Raw genomic sequence first — 25,841 nt, forward strand, 5'->3', positions numbered from 1 at the left:
GCGCGCGCCGGTCACGCGGCCCAGTGTTGACACTTCCGGGTGGGAGTAAAGTGCGGCGGAGGGGCCAGGGGCGGGCAGCTCCCGGGGCCACCATGGCGTACAACGGCCTTACGGTGCCTCTGATTGTGATGAGCGTGTTCTGGAGCATCGTCGGCTTCCTGGTGCCCTGGTTCATCCCTAAGGGTCCCAACCGGGGGTAAGTGCGCCAGGCCCGCCTGGGGAGGGACGCGCGGCGCCTGGCGGGCCGGGCCGGGAGGGGGAGGGGGAGGGGAGAGGAGGAGGAAGGGAGGGGACGACCCCGCACCGCCGGAACCTGGCCGGCGTGGCCTCGACCCCCGTGCGGCCCCAGATCTATCTCATTGTCGCGGCAGCTTCGGTGACTCCTGGCCGGAGCGTGAGGACCCTTCTTAGAAAGGAGTTTTAGGGGAATTTCTCCCTTCATCGTCGTGTGTGGGGAGGGTGTAAGTCGGAAACGGGCTCCTACCCACCGGACGAGAAGTTGGGGTTCGGCTTTAGCCGGCTTTACCCCTGCTCTCCACCCAAATCAGGCCCTTTTGCCTAAAGTAGGGAAGGGATCACATAAAGAAAAGGCACTGCCCTCTGCGGCTCACGGTTGTCGCAGTTGCACAGGGCAAGCCTGTGCAGCGACCAGCCCAGGCCTGGCATCTAGTGGGCGCCAGGAAGTGTGTAGTTGCGGCCCGATCTAAAGCGAGATCATTACCGAAGAGCAGGGGATGTTGTTTAGAAACCCCTGCGTCATAGCTTTAAAAGGAGGGCACTCCCGCCGCGGTGTGTGAATGTAACAAGTTCCTAGAATGATTGGTTAAAAAAGGCACCCCCCCCCCCCCCGGTTAAATAACGCTTAATCCGTTTTGTAAGTAAACTTGTGTTGTATGAAATGCGGCCTTGTCTGCGAAGGAGCTTTAGCACACCTTTCCTTTCCTTCTTTTCTTTCTTTTTGCCTTCTAGTTCCTCTTTTGTCATTTAGTCATTTTTTCTCAGTGACCGGAATGCAAGATCATGTGGGGTATATCTCAGACTGAAGTCACAGTTTGTCAGATGCACCATTTTTTTTTTTTTAATTCTCTGAAATTAATTAGTGGCTTCATGGGCCTTGCATGCAGAATAGGCGTTCAGTAAAAATCTGTTGAGTGGCTAATTGTTGGCTTTTATTAAAGAAAATACTGTTACTTAATATTTTGTGACCTGAACCCCGTTTCCCATCTGAAATCAGCTTTCATTAGACCTATCACTTTCAACTAGTTTAAAAGTAAAATATAGTTTGTTTAAGAAGGAAAAATGGTACGTGAAGTGCTATCATTTGGTAATATTAGGTCCCCCTTACCTCCCATAAAACACCTGTTATATGGGGTCATCTTTCCAGACTGTAATAGATAAAATAGAATGGCAGAATTCAAGGGTTGTTAAAACAAGTCTTATTAACCAAATGTAATTTCTTAGACTTGTTTCTCCTGCTGGAGTTCAAGAACAACAAAGTACTTCTTTGTTGTGTTTCTGTCCTCAACTCCATTACACTACCATCTGCCTTTCCAACCCTCATACTCAAAAGCATTTATCAATGTGCCGGTGGCACTGACCATTCCTTTCTTTTTTTTTTTTTTTTTTTATTTATTCATTTTTAGAGAGGAGAGAGAGACAGAGAGGGATAGATAGGAGAGAGAGAAGGGGGAGGAGCTGAAAGCATCAACTCCCATAGGTGCCTTGACCAGGCAAGCACAGGGTTTCGATCCGGCGACCTCAGCATTTCCAGGTCAATGCTTTATCCACTGCGCCACCACAGGTCAGACCTGACCATTCCTTTCTTAAAGTCCCCCATTCCAGGCCCACGCTGCTTGGCCCCGGGACTTGATGCCCCTGCTATCCTCAGGACAATGACATGTCTACTGTAGAGCCCGGGCTGCTTAGTCTCTGCCTGGCCCCGGGACTCGATGCCCCTGCTGTCCTCAGGACAATGACATGTCTCCTGTACTGCCCGGGCTGCTTAGTCTCTGCCTGGCCCCGGGACTCGATGCCCCTGCTGTCCTCAGGACAATGACATGTCTCCTGTACTGCCCGGGCTGCTTAGTCTCTGCCTGGCCCCGGGACTTGATGCCCCTGCTGTCCTCAGGACAATGACATGTCTCCTGTACTGCCCGGGCTGCTTAGTCTCTGCCTGGCCCCGGGACTCGATGCCCCTGCTGTCCTCAGGACAATGACATGTCTCCTGTACTGCCCGGGCTGCTTAGTCTCCTGCCCTATTGTTATGATTCAGGTTGGACCAGCTAGGGATATGTTATCCAGGTCTAGGTCACAGCCTCCACACAGTGCTTGTATTTCCTGCTCTTGGCAGGATTGAGCAGGACCTGAAGCACAGTGCCTCCTAGGAGTTACTGGATTACACTTTGAGAAACACTGCCCCTAGCTGGATGATCCCTATGACCTTGAACAATTGAGTTAACTTTTCCACATTCCCCTCTCCTCATTGTAAAATGGAAATGTTAATTCTCAATGAGTACTAGTTTCCCTTTACTTCCTGAATAGATGGCAAAATAATTTTTTTTTTTTAATACTCAAAGAATCTGAATAGCTTTAAGGACTGTGGTGAATTTTAAGGCAGGAGAGCCTTTTTCATTTGAAGGATTAAAACATCTTCATTAAAGAGATCGTAAAGCACCTTCCTAAAGGTGGAAGGAAGGCTTTGATGTTACATCCTTTTCCCTGGGAGACCCCCTGCACATCAGAAGGCAGAAAGTTGGGTGAGGAGGTTTTCAGGACCTGGGGGGACAGGGAGGGAAAAAAAGGCGAAAGGAAAAACTTCCGAACCTATGCATAGCCTAAAGCTGCTTCTCACTCTTTTCTAGGACTGATCAGGGGTAGGATGAAGTCAATTGTGTGCAGGGGTCGGCTTTCCTGCCGTCCTGTTTTGTGTGATTCCCCTCCCTGCTCTTTAGGAATCCACACGTCCCTAAAAACTTCTGGGTTTTCACAGTGGCTCCCTTGGCAGTCGGTTGGGGGAGGGGTTGGGAAGAGATCACAGGGATTGGAGTGCCATGAATTGTCATCTCATTTTTTTAAAACATGCAAAACATTTTCAGACACAAAAAAGTAGGAAGACTAAGTAGTACGATCTACCAGCCATCACATAGACCCAGTACTTGTTACATATTTATATTTGCTTTATCTCTGAATGCCGAAGTGCATGTGTGTGGCTGTACACATCTTGTAGCACTTTCATCTCAGGTAACCCTGGCACACCCTTATCCTTCTTTCCTGCTTTATTTTTCTCCATCTGCACTTCTGTCTGTCTGGCATACAGATAGGTAGATAGGTAGGTAGGTAGGTAGGTAGGTAGGTTCGTACATACATACATACATTCATACATACATAGATCGTGTTTGTTTATTGTTCCTCTTGTTTGTTGTCTGTCCCCCACTATCAGGGCAGGAGTTTTCATCTGTTTCCTTCACTCCTGTCTCCCCAGAGCCTGATATATACTAGACACTAAATGAAAATCTGTTGAATGAATGAATGCATGTTCCAGTATGTTAACCATAGAACACACACATGCACAGAACTTCTAAAGGATGAGTTAAACAGATAAGTAGGAGTTCCGATGTTTGCTTTCCACCTAGAAGACAGTCTTACTTCCTGTGTGGGGTGTGGAGACCGCTCTTTGTTTTTTATTTTACTTTTATTTTATTTATTCATTTTAGAAAGGAGAGAGAGAAAGAGAGAGAGAGAGAGATGGGGGGAGGAGCAGGAAGCATCAACTCCCATATGTGCCTTGACCAGGCAAGCCCAGGGTTTCGAACCGGCGACCTCAGCATTTCCAGGTCGACGCTTTATCCACTGCGCCACCACAGGTCAGGCTGGAGACTGCTCTTTGGACACTACTCCTGTGCATGGTGGGGGCATTGAAAGGTTTGTTAAGCTGCACAATGATGTGATGAAAGGAACGTTTTAGAAAGATGAACCCAGGGCGATCACTGTGGATAGAATGAGAGGGAGAGAACATTTTGACTCTGCTAGCCGTTAGCCAGGCAAACCTGATACATTCTGGTGCTAAAGGTGAAGACGGAAAGGAAGTAATCCACCCAGGGAGAGATGCTCGAAGGACTAACCCACAGCATTTGGTGACTCTGAGGATGCAGGGGTGGCATGAGCCGACCTATGAGAGATTTGAGCACGGGTGGGATGGTAGGTGGGGTGGCCAAGCTGCCCTGGGGAGCAGGAGACTGGGGGCGGATCCTTTGGGATGAGAAGTGGGAAGAGGTGAGCGGAAATCTGGTTTTAGAAATGTTGACATTTGCTGGGACCTGGATCCAGAAAAACTGTGTCATTTCTTTGGTAGAGAATACTACCAAATGGGGTAGTGACTTGGATGTCAAAACGAATTGTCACTGCAGCCTGTGTGTTCGGTTTCTGATGGGGTTTGTGTTAGACATCTAAGCTGTGGCATAAATACTTGTCCCTTTAAGTACAAATAAGTGTGTAATTATTTACTTAAACCTCTGCCAAACGCACCCCGACGTGCCCAGCAGTCTGGGTGCTGGAACACGTTCCGATATGCTTTCTGGGCACATGGTCCCTGGTGGTTTAGGACTTGGGGAGGGGACTTGAACCTTCCTGCATCGTCAGCATAGTTTGCAAGTTATCTAATGTTTATTTATTTATTTATTTTAGAGTTATCATCACCATGTTGGTGACCTGTTCAGTTTGCTGCTATCTCTTGTAAGTACGTTTCTCTTGTTAGTAGTTTTGTCCTAAACCAATCTCGGCGTTTATAATGTGTGTGGTGGAAAATGAAATGAGTGGAATGTGATTGTTGTGAAACTTGACAGCTTTGTTTCATCAAAGCTTGTCCCTCGTGGAACGTCTAGTCTGAACAGTGAAAATAGCACACTTTTCCTATGTGCAGTATTTACATAATTTTTACAATTATGTAATTAATTACATAATTAAATATAAGTATATTTGCATAAGAACTGTACAAATGCTCTCTCCCTCTGTCAACACAAGCACAGTTTATTTGGCCCAAGTGTAAAGCTTATAATTAGCCAGAAATTGTCATTGCGGTGCTTTGTATTTCAGTGTTGTGAAGTATTTAAGCCTCCTTATTTCACTTAAGTGTCTCACTATGAAGCCAATGAAGCCATTCTTTATTATGACTTCTGTTCATCTGGAAAATGGAAGTTGAGCTAGAATTGTAATCAAGTAGAGTAAGAACAATTTTTCAAATTAAACTTTTTTTAAAGTTTAAAAGTGTAATAATTAGCGTCCATTTGAATAGATGATATTGCTTCTATAAACCGTTGAATGCAAGCTATTTTAGGATCTATGTGGTAGTTCTCAACATGAATTTTTGGAGTCCTGTTCTTTATCCTCATGAGTGTCAGAAGTGGGGGGGCTGCAGCTGAAGTGTTTGAACGATGTTTCCAGTTCTCGTCTGCTTCCTCCCTTTTCATGGACAGTAGTGGACCAGTCACACCCTGGGAAAACCCAGCTTTAGTCAGCTCGTGGAGGAAATAGCCACTTCAGAGTATGCAAAGGCCGTTGGATTCTTCTTTTTTTATTTTTTAAACTAAGACCTATTTCATATACCATAACATGCATCCTTCTAGGGATTTCTGTTCAGGCTTTTGAGCCAGAGATTGTCTTTTCTTAAGAGAGCTTTCAAGCTTCCCGGAACTTCCTTATAAAGAGAGGATTGGTGTTGGCCAAACCATTGTTCAGTGCACACGTGAACGGGAAGCAGCTGATCTAACTCGGTGGTGCAAAGTCATGCTGTCTGTGACTCGGAATCTGAATTTCTCCTATCTTCAGGCTTTTCACTAAGATTTAAAAACATTTTTTTAAATTTATTGATTTTAGCAAGAGAGGAACCGGGGGTGGGAGAGACAGACAGACAGGAAATGCAATCTGTTCCTGCATGTGCCCTGAACCGGGATTGAACAGGCAACTTCTGCGCTTCAGGATGATGCTCCAACCAGCCGAGCTGTGTCTGGCCAGGGCTTCACCAAGATTTTTTTTAAAAAACACGGGGATGAGCCAATTTCAGCTCCTGGTATAGATTGGAATCGACCCCCCACAGTTATTAGTTTGGATTTTGATTCTGTGACAAGTCGTTTAGTCACTTGTTCAAGAGCAACTTTTAAGTGTTTAAAGTGAATCAGCACGCTCTGCTGGTGTTGCTAACCAGTGGTGGTGTTTGCCTGCCTCCGCACCAGAGCTTAGAAGATGAGATTCTACAGTTGGCTGGTTTAGCCTTTTTTTTTGGTGAGAGAGGTAAAGAGGCTTTTGGGGATGATAGCTGAGCCTCCAGAATGGAAGTGTGCCTGCTAGCAAGTGGGAACGAGTGAGTGTTCCTTCTTATACCAGCTGCGTTCAGCTCGGATGAATAAAGGAGAGGAAGTCGGGGCGTCACTGGGAATTCGTCACTTTAGTAGGGGTGATTGTGGACCGATTCATAGTCCTGCTGTGTCTCCTACAGCAGTGGTCCCCAACCCCCGGGCCGCGGACTGGTACCGGTCCGCAGAAAAAGAATAAATAACTTACATTATTTCCATTTTATTTATATTTAAGTCTGAATGATGTTTTATTTTTAAAAAATGACGAGATTCCCTGTTACATCCATCTAAAACTCACTCTTGACGCTTGTCTTGGTCACGTGATACATTTATTTGTCCCACCCTAAAGGCCAGTCCGTGAAAACATTTTCTGACATTAAACCAGTCCGTGGCCCAAAAAAGGTTGGGGACCACTGTCCTACAGGACTCCCAACAAGGGAGCTCTTGACCAGACCAGGAGCCAAGGAGTGGCTCTGCCGTGGAGAAGGCCTTTGTATTTCTCTGAAGATCTCTGCCCCTTGAGCAGGAAGGTTGGTGGTAGGGTCTTAAAAAAGAAAGAAAAAAAAAAATGATTGCACAGAGGAATAACTTCAGGTTAAACCAAGATGGGACAAAAACATTTCCTGACTTTCTCATTCTCCATCTTTGAAATTTAATTTTCATTATACTCTCCTTAGAACACCACCAAAAATTTTCCAGTCAGTCTCATACCTCTTATTTTCATTTTCAGGTGTAAAATGAATAACTGGACTTGGTTGGAAATGATACCACTTTTAGACTTTGACTTGACTGAGAACTCTCTGCAAGCCTTACCTCTCTTTCTTCCCTTGTTCCAGTGTGGCCACAGCAGCTGTTGACAGTGGATTGGTGCTCTCATTAGTGTGTTCAGAAATTAGCGCAGAGTTCTGACATGAAATGCTCTGGAGGTTATTTTATGGGGGAATGAACGGGATGGCATAGACTTTTTGAAATTGATTTTTCTTTTCCTTTAAACTTGATTATGTATTTTACTTAGTAAGTTATCTGCTAGAAATGTATGGTGGAATTCAAATCCTCAGTATTTTCCTTGCCTCATTCCACAAAGGGGTGGGATTCTGTAATAAATTAGAAAGTCAAAGAAAACTTCACTGTCTGAGGCTAGTAAGTATATTTTCTTGAAAATACCTCTTTCGAAGGCAGACACACCCAAAGAAACTGGATCTCCTAAATGAAGTCTTGTTTTGAAATACATTCACGGACTATTAAATGGCCTTCTGTTTGTCGCAGTTTTTCCCCTTACCAGTTTGTTCTAGTTGAAGGTTAGATGCTGTGGGGCATGACGTGTTTGAGCTCTGAATAAGCCAGGATCTCTGCCAGTATGACCAGTTTGTGTTAATAGTTCAGCAGGGGAAAGTCAATGTCAAAACAAAAATTCAGATAGGGACAGGCTAAGACTGACCTGCCGGTGAAACTTCTAAGGTGTCAGATGGGAAACTAAATATAAGGAGAGATGTTTGAGGCCATGAGACCGTCTCCAGTTTCCTAAGGCAGTGGTTGTCTACTGGGGCTGTTACTGGTATCCGGTAGGTCCCACAGAGGACAGGACAGCCCTCTCCTCTCAGCAGAAAACTGTTCAGCCCCAGATGTCAGTCCTGCTGCGGGACGGAAGAGGAGAGGACAGGGCCAGAGCTGAGCAATGCCAGCAGATAGCTGTGCCAAGGAGGAAGGGCCAGAAAGGCCACCCTTGAAACTTCTCTTGAATTAAGAGAGTGACCAGAACGCATGAAGGAATCAGAGGGTAGTAAAATCAGCAGGCAAGCACCCCAAAGGGAAAGTCAGTCCCCCAGAGGAGTGCGACAGAACTGTCTGGAGGCAGCACAGGGCGCAGCGAAGTTAGTACTCCCATCGCCAAAGTGTGTGTTATCTGGTGTAAGCCCTTTCTGCTTGAGAGAGCTTCCAGGGAGCCAGAGTTCAGGGGAGCTGGAGGCACTAGGAGGGGGAGAATGGAGGAGGTGTGTGAGTGAGTGGTGGCTGTTTGAGCCAGTTACAGAGAACTCAGTGGGAAGGGTTGGGGGAAAGGAGAGGGCGGGATGTTGGGTCCAGTGGTGAGATGAGCAGAGCAATGTGTGTGTGGGGGGACTGGATCATAGTAGATGGTCCTGGGAAGTCTGGGAAAAATTATTTTCTGAGGTAAACGAAAATATGAGCTCTGTTAAGCTTAGTTCTTAAAGTTCCTGTATTAGGCCAGAACTTGGACCTGAGGCTTTTCATAGCAGCAAGGTAATAGGGGGCTTTGTCAGTTAGGCATGCCGCTTCCCAGGGCCATTGGCACTAGACTGGTGGGGTCAGGCTCTGTTTGTTTGGTTTCCCAGTACCACTGTACTATTGATTGCTGCACCATTGATTCCTGCACCGTCGATTAAAGACTTCCTTTTCTCCGTTACATTGTTTTGGCATCATTGTTCAAAATGACTTGATCATATATGTATGAGTCTGTTTCCAGACTGAGTATCTCTTCTGTTCGTTGATCTATTTGTTCTGTCTTATGATAATACTCTCTTGGTTGTAGCTTTGTATTGAAATCAGGAAGTCTCAGTTCACTGTGTTTTTTCTTCAGGGTTATTTTACTTCTAAAATAGCTATATAAATTTTAGAATCAATGTAGCAGTTTCTATGAAAAGATCCTGTTGAGGCCCCCCCCCCCAGTAAGAAGTGGGAGGTGGAGGAGGCAGACAGACTCCCACATGCCCTTGATCAGGAGCCACCCAGCATGCCCACCAGGGGGTGGTGCTTGACCCATCTGGGGCAATGCTCCACTGCAATTGGAGCTAGTCTAGTGCCTGAGGCAAAGGCCATGGAGCCATCCTTAGTTCCCGGGCCAACTTTGCTCCAATGGAGCCTTGGCTGCAGGGCTGCGGGAAGGGAAGAGAGAGATAGAGAGGAAGGAGAGGGGGAAGGGTGGAGAAGCAGATGGGTGCTTCTCATGTGTGCCCTGGTTGGGAATCGAACCGGACTTCCACACACCAGGCCGATGCTCTACCACTGAGCCAACCTGCCAGGGCAATCCTGTTGAGGTTTCAACTGGGATGGTGTTGAATATACATCCATATGGAGAAAACTGGCATTTTAACAATACTGAGTCTTCTGCTCATGAACATGGTATATCTCTATTTATTTTATTTTCTCTTATTAATTTCCTTGAGTAATTCTTTTTCTTTTTGCATTCTTTTTTCTCTAGATGTTACAAGATTTTCTTTTTATCTTTGGTTTTCAGCAGTTTGATTATGATGTATATGTGGTTTTCTTTGAATTTATTCTGGTTAGGGTTTACTGAACTATTTGGATCTTTAAGTTAATATTTTCCACAAAATTTGAGAAGGTTACAGCTTCTATTTCTTCTATTTTTTTTTCTGTTACATTCTTTTTCTCCTGAGACTCCAATTATATGTATGTTAGACTTTTGTTTTTCTTATTTCTTCAGATTGGATAGTTTCTGTTGATCTTTCTTCAGGTTCTGTTGATCTTTCTTCTGTCATCACCAATATGGTAGTAAGCCCATCCAAAGATTTTTTTTTCACTTTGTATGTTATACTTTTTAGTACTAAAATTTTCATTGGGTTCTTTTTTTTATAGTTTTAATTTATTTCCTGAGATTCCCAATCTCTACTACCATCAAATAGTTGGTTTCCAGCCTGACCAGGTGGTGGCGCAGTGGATAGAGCGTTGGACTGGGATGCGGAAGGACCCAGGTTCGAGACCCCGAGGTCACCAGCTTGAGCGTGGTGGGCTCATCTGGCTTGAGCAGAGAGCTCACCAGCTTGGACCCAAGGTCGCTGGCTCCAACAGGGGATTACTTGGTCTGCTGAAGGCCCGCGGTCAAGGCACATATGAGAAAGCAATCAATGAACAACTAAGAAGTCGCAACGCGCAATGAGAAACTGATGATTGATTCTTCTCATCTCTCTCCGTTCCTGTCTATCTGTCCCTGTCTATCTCTGCCTCTGTAAAAAAAAAAAAAAAAAAAAAGTTGGTTTCCGTGTTTTGTTCAGAGTTTATTACTACTGTCTATAACATGAGTCTAAAAACAAGATGAGGCCTGACCTGTGGTGGCGCAGTGTATAAAGCGTCGACCTGGAAATGCTGAGGTCGCCGGTTCGAAACCCTGGGCTTGCCTGGTCAAGGCACATATGGGAGTTGATGCTTCCAGCTCCTCCCCCTCTTCTCTCTCTGTCTCTCCTCTCTCTCTCTCTCTCTCTCTCTCTCTCTCTGTCTCTCCCTCTCCTCTCTAAAAATGAATAAATAAATTAAAAAAATTTTAAAATAAAAATAAAAACAAGATGAGTCTGATACAAGCTGCTCTGCTATTATCGGAACCAGAACTTTCCCTATTGATGTTTCTATTTTCAGGTATTTTATTTTTCATTTCTACAGAAGTTCCTTTGCTTCTTTCACAGCTTTGTTTCCCTCTCACCCCCCCCCCCCGTCTTCCTTCCTTATTTCTTCTCCCTAAACATATTTTAAGCTTATCTTTCTTTTTTAAAATCTTTTCTTTTTTTAAAAGATACTATTTATTCATTTTAGAGAGGAGAGAGAGAGAACGAGAGAGAGAGAAAGAGGGGGGGAGGAGCAGGAAGCATCAACTCCCACATGTGCCTTGACCAGGCGTTCTAGGTCGACGCTTTATCCACTACGCCACCACAGGCCAGGCCTAAATCTCTTTTCTTAAGATATAGTTTATTTATAATCCGGGTCCGATAATTCCAGTATCTGAAGCCCTTACATGTCTGTGTCTGCTCTTTGCTGCCTCTCACTCATGCTGTGCCTTGTTTCCATGTGTATTTAGATACAGTTGGCTGCCAGCTGTTCATTTTCCCTGTAATTTTATATATATGACTTTCTCTTCCAAGCTTCCATGGCTATGGTAGAATTGAGTTTCTTGTGGTTGTAGGACTGAGGTCCTATAACCTTGCTGCTGTTGGTTGGGGCCCCTTCTCAGTTCCTAGATGCCACCTACATTTCTTGCTGTGCAGCCGTGCCACCTTCAAAGCCAGCAACAGAGAGTTTCCTTTATGTAAAGTCCTTCTCATCCTATAGCAGTCCCAGTCTAATAAGGAGATAAAAACCACACAATAGGTTAGACAGGGGGAGTATAACAATTATTATCATTTATTTAGTCAAAGAAAGTAAGATATAAGGTAACTGTGTATGATACTCTGGGGTTGAGGGAGGCCCAAGCAAAGACACTTGAAAAGGATTCAGAGCCCACTGGAGAAGCTGTGGTTCAGCCCCTGAGAACAGAAGCCTGTGGGTTGGGTGTTGCTGGGCAAGCAGTAGACCACCTCTGGGCACAGGCAGGAGATCCGGTAGCCAGTGGCATGGCGGTGTGGCGGAGTCCCTGTGCCAGTGCAGGAGACTTCAGAGCACGTGGGCCACGCAGCGACTCGAGTCTTGGTGTCGAAAGGGCTGCAGGAAGGTTAGTTCCAGGCAGAGGCTATGAGATCAAAGGGCAGCCATGTTCAGGGCCCGAGCCTGCGCAGCCTTTGCTGAATGTCCTCACACCCACCCTGCAGACCCCTGGCCTGCCTGCAGAGTCCCTACCCGCAGACCCCCGGCCTGCCCGCAGAGTCCCTACCCGCAGACCCCCCGGCCTGCCCGCAGAGTCCCTACCCGCAGACCCCCCGGCCTGCCCGCAGAGTCCCTACCCGCAGACCCCCCGGCCTGCCCTCAGAGTCCCTACCCGCAGACCCCCCGGCCTGCCCGCAGAGTCCCTACCCCGCAGACCCCCCGGCCTGCCCGCAGAGTCCCTACCCGCAGACCCCCCGGCCTGCCCGCAGAGTCCTTACCCGCAGACCCCCCGGCCTGCCCGCAGAGTCCCTACCCGCAGACCCCCCGGCCTGCCCGCAGAGTCCCTACCCGCAGACCCCCCGGCCTGCCCGCAGAGTCCCTACCCGCAGACCCCCCGGCCTGCCCGCAGAGTCCCTACCCGCAGACCCCCCGGCCTGCCCGCAGAGTCCCTACCCGCAGACCCCCGGCCTGCCCGCAGAGTCCCTACCCGCAGACCCCCGGCCTGCCCGCAGAGTCCCTACCCGCAGACCCCCCGGCCTGCCCGCAGAGTCCCTACCCGCAGACCCCCCGGCCTGCCCGCAGAGTCCCTACCCCACAGACCCCCGGCCTGCCCGCAGAGTCCCTACCCGCAGACCCCCGGCCTGCCCGCAGAGTCCCTACCCGCAGACCCCCCGGCCTGCCCGCAGAGTCCCTACCCGCAGACCCCCCGGCCTGCCCGCAGAGTCCCTACCCCACAGACCCCCGGCCTGCCCGCAGAGTCCCTACCCGCAGACCCCCGGCCTGCCCGCAGAGTCCCTACCCGCAGACCCCCCGGCCTGCCCGCAGAGTCCCTACCCGCAGACCCCCCGGCCTGCCCGCAGAGTCCCTACCCGCAGACCCCCGGCCTGCCCGCAGAGTCCCTACCCGCAGACCCCCGGCCTGCCCGCAGAGTCCCTACCCGCAGACCCCCCGGCCTGCCCGCAGAGTCCCTACCCGCAGACCCCCGGCCTGCCCGCAGAGTCCCTACCCGCAGACCCCCGGCCTGCCCGCAGAGTCCCTACCCGCAGACCCCCCGGCCTGCCCGCAGAGTCCCTACCCGCAGACCCCCCGGCCTGCCCGCAGAGTCCCTACCCGCAGACCCCCCGGCCTGCCCGCAGAGTCCCTACCCCACAGACCCCCGGCCTGCCCGCAGAGTCCCTACCCGCAGACCCCCGGCCTGCCCGCAGAGTCCCTACCCGCAGACCCCCCGGCCTGCCCGCAGAGTCCCTACCCGCAGACCCCCAGCCTGCCCGCAGAGTCCCTACCCCACAGACCCCCGGCCTGCCCGCAGAGTCCCTACCCGCAGACCCCCGGCCTGCCCGCAGAGTCCCTACCCGCAGACCCCCCGGCCTGCCCGCAGAGTCCCTACCCGCAGACCCCCAGCCTGCCCGCAGAGTCCCTACCCGCAGACCCCCGGCCTGCCCGCAGAGTCCCTACCCGCAGACCCCCAGCCTGCCTGCAGAGTCCCTACCCGCAGACCCCCCGGCCTGCCCGCAGAGTCCCTACCCGCAGACCCCCGGCCTGCCCGCAGAGTCCCTTCAGCTCCCTCTACTGAGACAGCGCAGCACCGTGCTCTTTAAGGACAGAAAAAGGGATTCGTTTGTTTATCACAGAGCACACACTAAAGGGCCTGCTTCGAGCTAGTCAGCAGTAAACTCATAAGTGACACACACACTCCAAATGCCTTTTGTCAGGGAGAGCCAGTCCCTTTTAGGAGCTCACCGAGTTAGGTCAGGTCCACTCAGGAGGACTTCCTCCTAAAGCCAGCTGTATGCTGTAAACTGATCACAGGGTGACCATCATTGTATTCACTGTCTTGGGTTCAGACAGAGTGTGTATGCCAGGGGTTGGGGATCTTGGGGGACATCCTAGATTCTACCTGCCAGGTAGGGGTGGGGGCAGGAGAGAGGGGGAGACCAGGATGCCTCAGTGCTACATGAGAGACTCCTTTGTCAAGTGCACAGGTGATGTTTCATTCTGTGCTTGGATACATTTTAGCTGGCTCACGAGAAAGAGAAGGAATAACCAGTATTTATTAGATGTCCTCCACAGAGCACTTTCCTATATTCTCTCTTTATTAACATTTTGGGGCATAAATTATTATCTTCATTTTACAAAAAAAAGAGAAACTGAGGCTTAGAGTTGTGCTAAACCCCATATTTTCAAATAGCATCTAATAATATGCTGCCCTTGGAAGAATTGGAGTCATTGGGTTGGGATGAGGGCCGATGACAGAGGTCACCTTAGTGGAGATAGGGCAAGTCGCTCTTCTGCATCTCTGCTGTCTCTTAAGGCATCCACTGATTGAGGTCACTCCGGTCATGGCCCTCGCTGGAGGGACAGTGGATCGGAAGAGGAGTCCTTGCCAGGCTTCTCTGCTCCAGCAGGGAAGCTGGGCACTTATCTGCTTGATACGTGCGTCAGCGGGCAGTAACCGCCCCATTCCCGGCTCTCCTATCTGAATGTGAAACAAAAGAACAAAGTGCGATGTGAGAGAGCTGCGTGTAGTGTTTTCTGGGGGGGAGGACCGACCTTATGCTGAGGGTTCTAATAACCAACGCTGAGCTCATGACACGTGGCTGGGGAGTGAGTGTGGAGTGAAAGCTCTGTGTCTGCCGAGGCTCAGTCCCCTGCCGCCCTGGGCTGCCTGTTACACCTCGGGGGCTTCGTGAGGGTTGGCTCCTCTTTGGATTCCTTTTTGCCTTTTTTTTTTTAAGATTTTATTTATTCATTTTAGAGACAGGAAAACGAGACAGAGAGAGAGAGAGAGAGAGAGAGAGAGAAGGGGGGAGGAGCAGGAAGCATACGTGCCTTGATGAGGCAAGCCCAGGGTTTTGAACCGGCGACCTCAGTGTTCCAGGTCGACGCTTTATCCACTGCGCCACCATGGGCCAGGCTCTTCTCATTCCTTTTTACATCCCCGGAGTCTGACGTGGGGCAGGGCGTTGGTGATAACTGTGGGGTGTATCAGGAGATTTGTTTCAGCCTGATCTAGCGGGCCTGGCACTGATTCCCTCGGAGGTATTGTGTCCCCTGGACTTGGTTTCTTTGTCTTTAGAATGAGGAACGTGGATTTCAGCTCTGCAGATAGACGTCGCTGCCCCATAGCCACCCAGCCGTTTCAGTAATCTCAGATGGTTGGTTATTAGCCTGGACTTCATGTACAGGGACATGTGGAACAGTTTGGGCAGATTTGAGGGTACGTTTTGTTCTCTCTCCTTAAACACATGAAGTAATAGATTCATTGGAACATGACCTCTTCATCCACCCACTTCCATCAATTCAGGCTGGAATTTTCCCCCTCCCAGTTCTCCACCGTGTATCTCTGCTTTAAAGGGAAACTGCAAGTCAGGCGGGAGTCGGAAGGACAGGCACAGAGCTTAGCTGGTCAGAGGGGGATAGTTCCTCCATGAAATTTCAGATGAACAGCCTGGGCTGTTTCCCAAGGAACTTTCTTGAACTGTGGTTACTTAGTGCTTTTAAGTAGATGTTTTGCTTGAATCGAAGCATTAAAAATAGAATATTACATTCAAAAGAGTTTCTCAGTACTAATCTGAGCAAACAAAGTGGACTTTGTTCTTGCCTCTAATATTCTTTACCTCAGGTACCAAAGACTTGTCATGGATTTAATCAATAATCAACAGATGGATTCTTTATTTCTTTAACCCCCAGATCGAGTTAGATTTCGCTGTCCTGATGCCTTGGCTGGGTTTCTGCTTCAGGAGCTGCTGCTCTTAATTATTGTTGTGACCACAGGCAGATCCTTTAGCCTCTCCCTGCCTCAGTTTCCATAGCTTTATTACCAAAGAATTAAAAGAAAGATTACATGTGAAGTAGAGCATCAGGGTTTTTAAAAAGCTCCCTGGGTCATCCTAGTGTGTGCCAGCATTGAGAACCACTGCCCTGCAGCCCCATACAAAGTGCTGGGAGCTGGTGTTTCACTCTGTACTATGTTTTTGGTGAAGAAAGGAGACGGTCTAGTCGAAGTTCTAACCTAGGTTTTATTTAGATGTCTGAGTATAGCTGGTTGCTTCAGTCTCTTACGAAAGCTCTGACGCCTGTTTTCGAAGTCAGCTTCTCTTGCCTGCTGGGATTGGGGAAGTCCTGGGTCTGTGTGGAATTTTCCATGACTCTCAGCTCTGCACCGTGAGTGTGCGCTGCAGCCACAGATCTTTCCAGTGCCTGCTTGTGCGTCCTCCCTTTCTTTTATGACACTGTCAGATGGATGTTCAAGCCAACTACATGTCTTGGTATTTTGTTTGTGTTTAATACTCTAGTTCTAAGGACAGATCAGAGAATCTCGTCTGAATTAACTTTTGGTTTATCAAGTGAGTCAGCGTGAGGTATCTTTTTTGGCCTGATTCCCTCAGGTGTCATGTTACCTGCCACAAAACCACCTTTTGTGTGTGGGGGGGCACTGCGTCTGCAGGTGCAGGCTTCTGGTGCGGTGCTGCTCATCGGTGATCGCAATCTGCTTTTTTATTTCTTTGATTGGAAGAGTTCTAAAAATGACAGCAAACGAAAGAATAGAGATCCAACCAGATAATGGCCTGGTTGAGTCTGGCTACTTCCCCTCTTATAAGGGAATTCAGAGCCCTAAAATTGTTCTAGCTTTGGTTCTAGTTCAGTGGTTCTCAGACTTCCTTGGGTATATTAATTGCTATGTCAGATATAAAACCATTTGTGAGCAGTATAAGAAAATGTTAAAGACAATTTCAGTGCTATTTTTCATTTCTCACCCAAAGGTTATATGTAACACTATTGTACTTCCTGCATAATTAGTCCATAATACAGAGGACTATCTTGTCACTTGGATTTGGGGGTGCACAGGGGGAGTTTAATGCCCGTGTGGTTCGCTTTCCCAAGGCCCCTATTTTAGTGGTGATGGTGGTTAGGGAAGGGGTGCTCAGGTATTAGAGTCTGGTTGGGAGGTGGTGGGCTGAAATGTAACCTCGCTATCCCAGTAAGAGTGGGTGTGTCATGGGTTGTGGGTGTTAGCATTTGGAGAGTGGATGGAGTAACACTCATATTCCTAAGCTTGGGAGCTGTGATGATGATGCATTGAGATTAGGTAAAAACACTCAGAGGTAAAGAGATATGAATTCAGAAAATCTGAGATATTATAATTAAGAAAATGAAGAAAGATGAGGAGAGTGTATTGTGAAGCTTCACTGCTTTGTAGTATGTGTCGAACCGAAGGCAAGGTGTGTCCTGTGAGTCGTTTGTGATAAGCTATAAGCCGGGCTCCTGTTAGCACAGTGTGTTACGAACTTGTGTTGAAGGTTGTTCTGGACAGAATAGGCTTAAGTTTTTTTTACTGAAGCTCTTTTTTTAATCTTAATTGAAAATGGTCCTGTTCCCACATGATTTCACCACTTTTGTTGTCATCCCTCCCCGTTCTTTCAGTTGGCTGATTGCAATTCTGGCCCAGCTCAACCCTCTCTTTGGACCCCAGCTGAAAAATGAAACCATCTGGTATCTCAAGCATCACTGGCCTTGAGGAAGAAGACCCGCTGTTCAGAGCTCAGCCATCAAGGTGACTGTGCCCTTGACCTTTCCCATCGGTGTTGTCCGCCACTCAGCTAGAGTTTGCCGTGACTTTTTCTGAGAATTTGGTGACCACTTTAACACTTGGCAAGGGCAGGCTGCTGCGCGCAGCATGATCTGAAGAGCAGGAGTAAATATGGGACTTAGATCATTTGCTTTAAGCGAAGGATTTATCCATAAGAGTCTTGTAAATTCTATTACCTTGCCATTTCAAATCCAGTTTGATGTACGGGGTTAATTCTGCATTCAGTCTTTTGGACATAGCTCAGGAAAGTGACGGTGATGGTTGTATTACAAGACTCAGCAGCTTCAAGAAGTGGCTGGCAGATTAGAAATTAAGAGCATGTCTGAATGCTCTAGATAGAGACAGGTGCTTTCTGAAAACCGGTCTTAAAATTGCAGCTTTTATTTGGTTCTGAGGATCAGAGTGGAAAGATTTAGTCGTTGGCAGAGAGTCAGACAACCAGTGGTTTAGTCTGTTCCTCTGTCCCCATCATTTTGACAAAAGGAAGACAGTGCTAAATGCTGGGCTGAATTCTGGTGCAGCCTCAGGGCGGGGCGCCTCTCTGTGAACCTCTGTTGCCCGGCAGGAGACCCACGGCGCCTGGCTCGCCTGCCTTCAGTGATGCGGTGATCAGTGGGCTCAGGTAACGATGCCTGGTCCTCCAGTTGCAAAGCTCTCCATCAGCCTTTTATCCAGTGGTTTTGTCCATTGATGATATTCGCCTGAATTAAGTGTTTCTGTAGAAGTTGCAAAATAGTGATTTTTCTGAGTTCTAGCATGACCACTTCATTTGAACTCTTTCTATGAATATGACCTTTCCCTCATCGACTAGGGTTGTTTAATAACCTTGAAATATAGATTATATAGGAAAAGCAGAATACATATTTAAATCTTTTTTTTTTTATTTAATTTTCAGAGTAAGTTGTTGGTGCTCAGGTTTCTTCTGCAGTATCTAATGAGGCTTTCTTTTCTTTTTAATTATAATCAATTACATCTATTATCCTTTTTATGTTTAATTGTTCTTTCTTTGGCTAATAGGAGCCTGTATAGACTGGCTTCTATGTCCTTTTGGTATCAGTCTTTGATAGTTTCTTTACTTTCTGGCAATATCAAGATGTCCCTGACCCTTCAGTTTCCTGGCCCAGGCTTGGAATCAGCTGGTCCTCCAATGGCTCTCTGAATTTCCCACTGAAGGGATCCTGGTTCACTCGTCAGTCCTCAGGCCCCGCTGGCCCTGTCCTTTCAGTGGGAATAGGGTATTTAATTTAAAACCACCGTCTGATTGCTAGGCACGCCATTTCTGCTTGGTGTTGTAACTTCTAAGTGTTTACAGCGGACTGGGCCAGGAAGTGTGTGCTTTTAAGATGAAAAAGAATCATGAGTTCATACTAGTATTTCTAATTCAAATTTAAAATCATAGGTGTTTTTCTTCTTTGGTTATATACTTGAATATCATTCACATATGCTGAAAATCTTGGTTCCTAAAGATGGTAACTTATTTATTTACTTTTGTTATCCCATGGCACATATAACTTAAGTTTTATTTTTGTTTAATTCATAGTAATCTTTTTATTTGCTGCTTTTTTTTTTTTTTTTTTTTTAGTATTTTTCTGAAGTTGGAAATGGGGAGGCAATCAGACTCCTGCATGTGCCAGACCTGGATCCACCTGGCACGCCCACCAGGGGGCGATGCTCTGCCCATCTGGGTGCTCTGTTGCAACCAGAGCCATTCTAGCACCTGAGGCAGAGGCCACAGAGCCATCCCCAGCGCCTGGGCCAACTTTGCTCCAGTGGAGCCTTGGCTGCGGGAGGGGAAGAGAGAGACAGAGAAGAAGGAGAGGGGGAGGGGTGGAGAAGCAGATGGGCACTTCTCCTGTGTGCCCTGGCCGGTGATTGAACCTGGGACTCCTGCATGCCAGGCCAACGCTCTACCACTGAGCCAACGGCCAGGGCCTATTTTTAAAATGTAAAACATATTTCCAAAGTCAAAATTATAAACAAGATATATTCAGAGAAGTCTATCCTCCTGGTGTTCGATTTTGCCTAGGATAACGTGTGTGTGTGTGTCTGTATCCTCCCCGCGCACACACAGCTGTCATAGAAAAGATATATTATATGTACTGTCCTATACCTTGTGTTTGCACTGGACACTGCCCAGCGCTTCTCGTCAGTGTATAGCTATCTGAAGTCGAGATTACACCCAAAGAGCACCGCTGGGTGTCCTTTCAGATTGTTTCTAGTCCTTTGCTATTACTAATAAAGCCACCATGCCATCCTGTGCATGTAATAGTTTATGTTTTTGCTAGTGCTCTTTGGGTTAGATTCCCTGAAAATGAAGTCTCTGGGTTAAAGGTAAAGCACTTTTTCTCGCTGTTGCCACCTTCCCCTCTGCAGGGTTTGTTTTTGCATTCCCACCACCAGTACAGCAGGATGCCCGTTGCCTCATAGCTATTTATCTAACCTCACTGGCGAATTCCTAACATGTGCACTCGCGTCCACAGCACCACCTGGGCTGCTGCTCGAAACCCTTGTCTTAAAGATTGCTCCTTTAATAAAAGCAAACTTCCAGGAAGTAGGAGGGCACAGCCGGGCGAACCCTAATTATGAACCCCATGTCACGTTTATGCTGCATTTGAGGTAGTGGTTACGGCAGTACCACTCTAGGCCTTTGGAGTTACCACATCAGGAGAGCTAACGCCTGCGCAGCGTTGGAGCAAGCAGAGCTCTTTAAGACAGAACTTCACTTTGCTTGCTGGTAAACTCAAAAGATTAGGCTAAATTCTCCCCCCCCCCCTTTTTTTAAGCGATAGAGAGAGACAGACAGACAGACAGGAAGGGAGAGAGATGAGAAGCATCAACTCATAGTTGTGACACCTTAGTTGTTCATTGATTGCTTTCTCATATGTGCCTTGACTGGGGGGCTCCAGCTGAGCCAGTGACCCTTTGCTCAAGCCAGCGATATTTGGGCTCAAGTCAGCGATCATGGAGTCATGTCTTTGATCAAGCTGGATGAGCCCACTCTCCTCCAGTAACCTCAGGGTTTTGAACCTGAGTCCTCGGAGTCCCAGGTCAACACTCTATCCACTGTACCACCACCTGGTCAGGCTAAATTCCCTTTTGAACTTTGAATTTTTATACAGTTGTGGAATGACAAAGGAGTGCAAAACCCAGATTTAGGCCTGTTTTCATCTGGTAGAGAAAAGTGTTTGATCTTGTATGTGATTTTTTTTTTTTTATATTTTATTTATTCATTTCTAGAAAGAGAGGAGAGAGAGAGAGAAGGGGGGAGGAGCAGGAAACATCAACTCCCCTTTGTGCCTTGACCTAGGCAAGCCCAGGGATTTGAACCGGCAACCTCAGTGTTCCAGGTTGACGCTCTATCCACTGCGCCATCACAGGTCAGGCCTCTTGTATGTGATTTAAGAGCCTAGGTTTGAAAAAGAGGAGACGTAACCTGGACATGGCACTCAGCAAGAGGAAAATGAGGAATGGTCTTGAAAGCTTTAGAAAAATTGTGCACATATGAAATTGACTTGATCTGAACAGCGTAAACACCTAAGTCAGTCTTTGGCCACTTTAGTCACTTTCCTTGCCATGATTTTCTTCCCTGTACTGATGGTAGGCTGAGTACTAGCACTCTGTGTTCATCGGCTGGAAGACTAGCCCGGTGCTTCTCAGAACAGTGCTCACTCCGACTTTGCTCTGCCAGGCGAGTTCCTCTTGCTATGGAAGTGTCACATCAAGGTTGCTGTTTTTGTCCCATTTTTCTATAGCCTTGGGCGTGTCACACCAGTATTTAGATTCCTTGGAGTGGATTTGGCTTTAGACCCAGTGTCCTGTAAGTTGGTTGCTTTGCCTTGTCATTGTAACGTTAGATGAGCTTACCTGGTTGCCACAGCCCTAAAGGGCAGACATTCTGTTGTGTTACAAAGTCTGGACAGGAGAGGGATAGAGGGTACGGGGAATTAGGCCTCCGCCCTAGGGGAGCTGTTTTTCTATTCATTCTAAAACTAACTGCGTGTTTATGAGGTGCATAGCACTGAGTGCGGATTTCACGTGAGGCTCAGAAGGGGTTCTGACCTGGTGGAGGTGGGAGTGGAGCCCACTAGTGACAAGCTCAATAGTGTAAGCTGTGGTTTCAGTGCGTGGCTCTTACCCTGATCTCTGCCTGGAGAGTCTGCTGCCGCTTCAGACCGAGTCGTGTCTCCATTCCAGTTCCCGATGTCATAGTTCTCCCTGTCACTTCGGGTCAGAACCTGTCAGTCACTTCTTTCTCCTCTTCCTCATCTCCAGTTGATCTCGGTAGTGTCTCTGTTCCTCCTTCTGACACCCTAATTTCTGACCACAGTGACCAGAGCTCAGAGTTCCTGCGGTGGCTCCTCTCCAGGCCTCCCCGTCTCTACAGTCAGTGCAGCTATGAAACAGCACCCTGCTACCTGCTGGATGGACCACTTTCCAAAACAGCCCACTGCTTGCCCCAGAATCCTGCGTCGGTCTCCAGGGCGACAGCAGACGTTTTTTACCTAAGGTCTCTGAGTTCAGCCGGTCCAGCCCCCTTGAAATGCTATGCAACCTTTTGTAAGCACAGCTTCTTATCAGGGTCACTAAAGGTCCCTAAGCCACAAAAGATAAGAATGACTAATCTGTGGGTGATGTTAACTTGGCAGCCGAGGTCTTCCCGGACCGCCCTCCAACCTCCTTGTGGCCTTTTCCTGCTTGCCTCGTGGCCATTGGTTCCAGCCCCACTGTTTCCATGTTCTTGGCCTAATTAGCTTTCCTTAGCTTCTCCTGCCTCTCACTGCCTACCACATTCATGAATTTAGAAAGCGAGTCGTAAACACTATTTTGCAAACATTCTCTGCTCTTATTTCACTCTGAGCCTCCCCAGTCTCCCTGCCTGATCCTCCTGCCGGTCCTCTGGGGTGCCCACCTGCAGGGCCCTGCGCTGCCAGGCCGCTTGGTGTCCCAGTGATTTCTTCCCTCCCGCAGCCCACTGAGCCTCTCCCGTCTCCCCTGCCTGATCCTCCTGCCGGTCCTCTGGGGTGCCCACCTGCAGGGCCCTGCGCTGCCAGGCCACTTGGTGTCCCAGTGATTTCTTCCCTCCCTCAGCGCACTGAGCCCCTCAGTTCCAGCCACTCATTTAGTGTCTGGCCTTTACTTGTTAGATACATACACCCTTGGTTTGCTTAAAAATATCTCTTATAGTTCATATCCTAAAGTACATGCCTTACACATAACAATAGACAAGGAATTGTTTCGTGAGTTTATTTGAAATGAAAAAAATCAAGATAAAAATGGCATCTATTTTTGAACAAAAAATATATTTATGCATCCCTCCCTGAACAGGTTTCCTGGTTCTGGCCTTCCTGTTTTTATGTTGTCTTTGTTCTCAGTTTTATCTGAAAATAGCCTTTGTGAGCCCTAATTTTACAAACAGAGAACATGGATTCATTGCTGAGTTCCCCTCCCCCACCCCATCTAAATAGAAGGATGATTAGAATATGTACTGCTTTAATTCACTCCAAAATCAAACTGCAAGTCTCTGCCATTTAACATAACGCTCGCTCATGTTTATCTTAAACCGGTATCCCTGAGCTGGAGTGAAAATGATCCCTGGTTTCTATGTGGTCTTTCAAAAATGAAGACCTGCTTTTTTTATTTCATGATTATTTACTTGTCCAGAAAGGCCTAAATGATCAGGAAGACTAACAACTATGTTCTTTATAGGAAATTACCACACAAACATCTGTATTCACTATTCATTATTCAAGAAAAATTCCTAGTCGGCCTGGAACTGAGGTCTGTGCGAGGAGCTGTCCTCTGGCCAAAGGAGGAAGAGAGACGCGATCAGTAGATTAGAGGAAGGGGTCTGTGGAGCAGGGGCTGCAGGAAACCACTGGCCCTGGTGCCTGACTGCCCTCTGCGCCTGCTGTGGTGTGTCCCAGTGCATTGGAAGCGTGGTCCTCTGATTAGAGCTGGAGGTGAATGGACCTTGTTTGCATGGTGCTGCCTTAGAGGGCCCCTGGCAGAGTGGTGCTTCCACCACTGGGGCGGCTGGACTGCCCCAGCTGGCACCAGTCTCTGGGCCACTTCAGGGCCCCTGGAGCCCAGGCCTGGGGAAGCTTTTACCACACTGCGGATTTCCCTGGTTCTGCCCACTGACTTGGAAAACCACTAAGGCCCATCAGATCTCCCTCAGTGATGTTTGACTTTCGGTCTCATCAGACCTGCCTGCCACAAACCATGTCTCAGCTGAATTTAACAAGCCCCTTCCACCTGCATTAACCCTCAACATTCTGGCACACTGTGTGTCCTAATAACATGTTCTCTTACCCGCCAACTCAAGCCTTGTCCGGAAATTGCCTCTGAAAGACATTTTCTCTGTATTGTTTTTTATTTAAGGAGCAGCATCTGTGGCTTTATTTACACAGATGTTACAGAACGAGTTTTACATAAAGGAGTTTATGCGACCACTTTTAGCAGTCTGATGTGTGAGGATGCCTGTTGTAAATGTTTACTAGCTTTGCAGAAGTGGTGTGGCTTGAAATTTCTAGAAAAGGAAAACTCACATTTGTCATCTACACTTACGGTGGCAAGAATGGGGAGCAAACTAGGAACAACTTCGAGTACCGAGGACAAGGAACGTGCCTTTTGGGAACGTGACAGGAAAGCTTGCGGGGCCCGTGGGGATGCTGCTGCCTCGTGAGAGGGGCCGGCAAACACAGGTTCCTGAAACTGAAGCAAACTCACTAGACTCCAGTACGATCGATCTCGGTCACTTCGCTCTTCCTCTTTCTCTGACACAGACTGCTTGTGAGCCTCAGGTTAGCAATGCCCTTGGTAACAGGACCTCTGTCACGGCCCTGCAAAACCTACCCAAGTTTGCACGTTCATTGAGCCCCTTTTTCACTAGAGTTTATTGAACACCTACATATTTTAAGTGATTGGCCTGGTTGACCACCTTGCTGTTAATTAATCCTTTGGCCCCCTGAGGATGGTGTGAGGACCAGTTACTGGAACCGCTGGCTTTGTTTTGCAGGTCATGAAGACAATTCCTCTAGATGCAAAATCGTCTCCAAATCCAGACCGCCTTCCCTGACTCGCCTGTTTTGACCATCAGCTGCCTTAAACATTCACACCACATTTGAATGTCTTATTCTACAATGCAGTATTTTTTCTTGTTGCCTTTTTTACACTTTGAATTATGTGCCTCCTTAATGTAAACTCGGCTGGTGCCCTAGAATGCTGCCGCACTCTTCTGAGACGGAGGAGCTGTTCTGAGACACGCGGCTCTCTCTCCTGGGACCTGTGGATGTGAAGAGGGCTCCTGCCTGCCGTGACATGGAATCAGTGAAGTGATTAAAAGCTGTCACAAGACAATAAGACTCCAGTGCAGCAGCCGTAGGACAGCATGTTCGAGGAGAGATCCGACCCAGTGGAATGACACCAAAGTCTATTCAGGATGAATTTCTTTCTTCTGCCATCTTTTGGAATAAATTAATTTCCTGCTTTCTATGGAAATCTGGTGTTTGTGTTTGTTCAGCTCATTTTTATAAGCTTTCCTATCTCTCGTTGCAATTCAAACTCAGGTTGGATGTATAAAACTGGCCATGGAGTTTGAGGTTCCTGAAGAAACTGGTAAGTACTTTTCTTCTTCTTAATCATTCAGTAAACATTTAAGTGCCTACTCCAGCCAAGGTGCTAGAGGAATCGAAGATGTGGAAATTGGGGTCTTTGCAAGTTCAAGAGCTCTTACGCTATTTGGAGAGGAAGGACAGTCTACATAGAACTGTAACATAAGGCCATGTTTGACTTTTGTCCATAAAAAGTGGTTCCGGTGGTGAACAGGTTGGAGGCAGTGGTTCATTGTACCAGACTGATTAAAAAGTCTGGGGCAGTGGCGGTTAATTCTTGAGAGCAGCATCTTAGTAATTCACATTTGGGAGGCTTTATTCGTTTAAAGAAATTAAGAGTTGAAATGGATCTAAATTTTCACCAGCTCATGGCTTTCTGACAGCCAGCCAAGAACGGATTTCCTGTTTTGCAGTTCGTACTTTGCTGTTCCTCCCCAGCTGTCTGAACTCATGGCTTTGCTATTGTGACCAAGAGTTTCAGGTTGAAGTGACTCTCCTGCTTTCATTTCTTTCTTTCCATTCTTTACTTTCATTTTGAACATGAGGTTTTCATGAGCATTAGGCAATCCCATACTTGACATTCCCAACCAAGGAGCCCTTTTATTTTAGCTCATTTCATGGCATCCATAAACCAGTGAGATTTGACGCTCGAGGGGCAGAGGGAGTCATGCTAACCCTGTTGTTTTAGAGATGAGGGTCCGAGCCCAGTCGGGGAGACTCAGTCACCCAGTTAAGGGCAGCAGGTCG

The 25,841-nt window shown here is 47.7% G+C and overlaps 2 protein-coding genes across 2 annotated transcripts in view; both read left to right on the top strand.

The window, feature by feature from the left end:
• ATP6V0E1 (ATPase H+ transporting V0 subunit e1) lies at positions 1-24,981 on the top strand. Its single transcript, XM_066273298.1, has 4 exons — positions 1-196; positions 4,684-4,731; positions 17,316-17,445; positions 24,500-24,981. Exons 1-3 carry the CDS (start codon positions 93-95, stop codon positions 17,407-17,409), a joined length of 246 nt encoding a protein of 81 aa, XP_066129395.1. The 5' UTR covers positions 1-92; the 3' UTR covers positions 17,410-17,445; positions 24,500-24,981.
• Positions 24,981-25,841, top strand: part of CREBRF (CREB3 regulatory factor) — a 60,474-nt gene continuing 59,613 nt past the window's right edge. The window contains exon 1 of the mRNA XM_066273295.1: positions 24,981-25,098. The gene's annotated coding sequence lies outside the window, so the exon portion shown is untranslated. The remainder of the gene's footprint in view (positions 25,099-25,841) is intronic.

Source organism: Saccopteryx bilineata, chromosome 4 (genome assembly GCF_036850765.1).
Source record: "Saccopteryx bilineata isolate mSacBil1 chromosome 4, mSacBil1_pri_phased_curated, whole genome shotgun sequence".
In the NCBI taxonomy this organism is placed as follows: domain Eukaryota; kingdom Metazoa; phylum Chordata; class Mammalia; order Chiroptera; family Emballonuridae; genus Saccopteryx; species Saccopteryx bilineata.

What these genes read in the sequence shown, in the direction of transcription:
- ATP6V0E1 (XM_066273298.1), top strand. Translation starts at nt 93, where the DNA reads ATGGCGTACAACGGCCTTACGGTGCCTCTGATTGTGATGAGCGTGTTC. An exon ending in CCTAAGGGTCCCAACCGGGG is followed by an intron (nt 197 to 4,683) that starts GTAAGTGCGCCA and finishes TATTTATTTTAG; the next exon opens with AGTTATCATCACCATGTTGG. An exon ending in TCAGTTTGCTGCTATCTCTT is followed by an intron (nt 4,732 to 17,315) that starts GTAAGTACGTTT and finishes CCGTTCTTTCAG; the next exon opens with TTGGCTGATTGCAATTCTGG.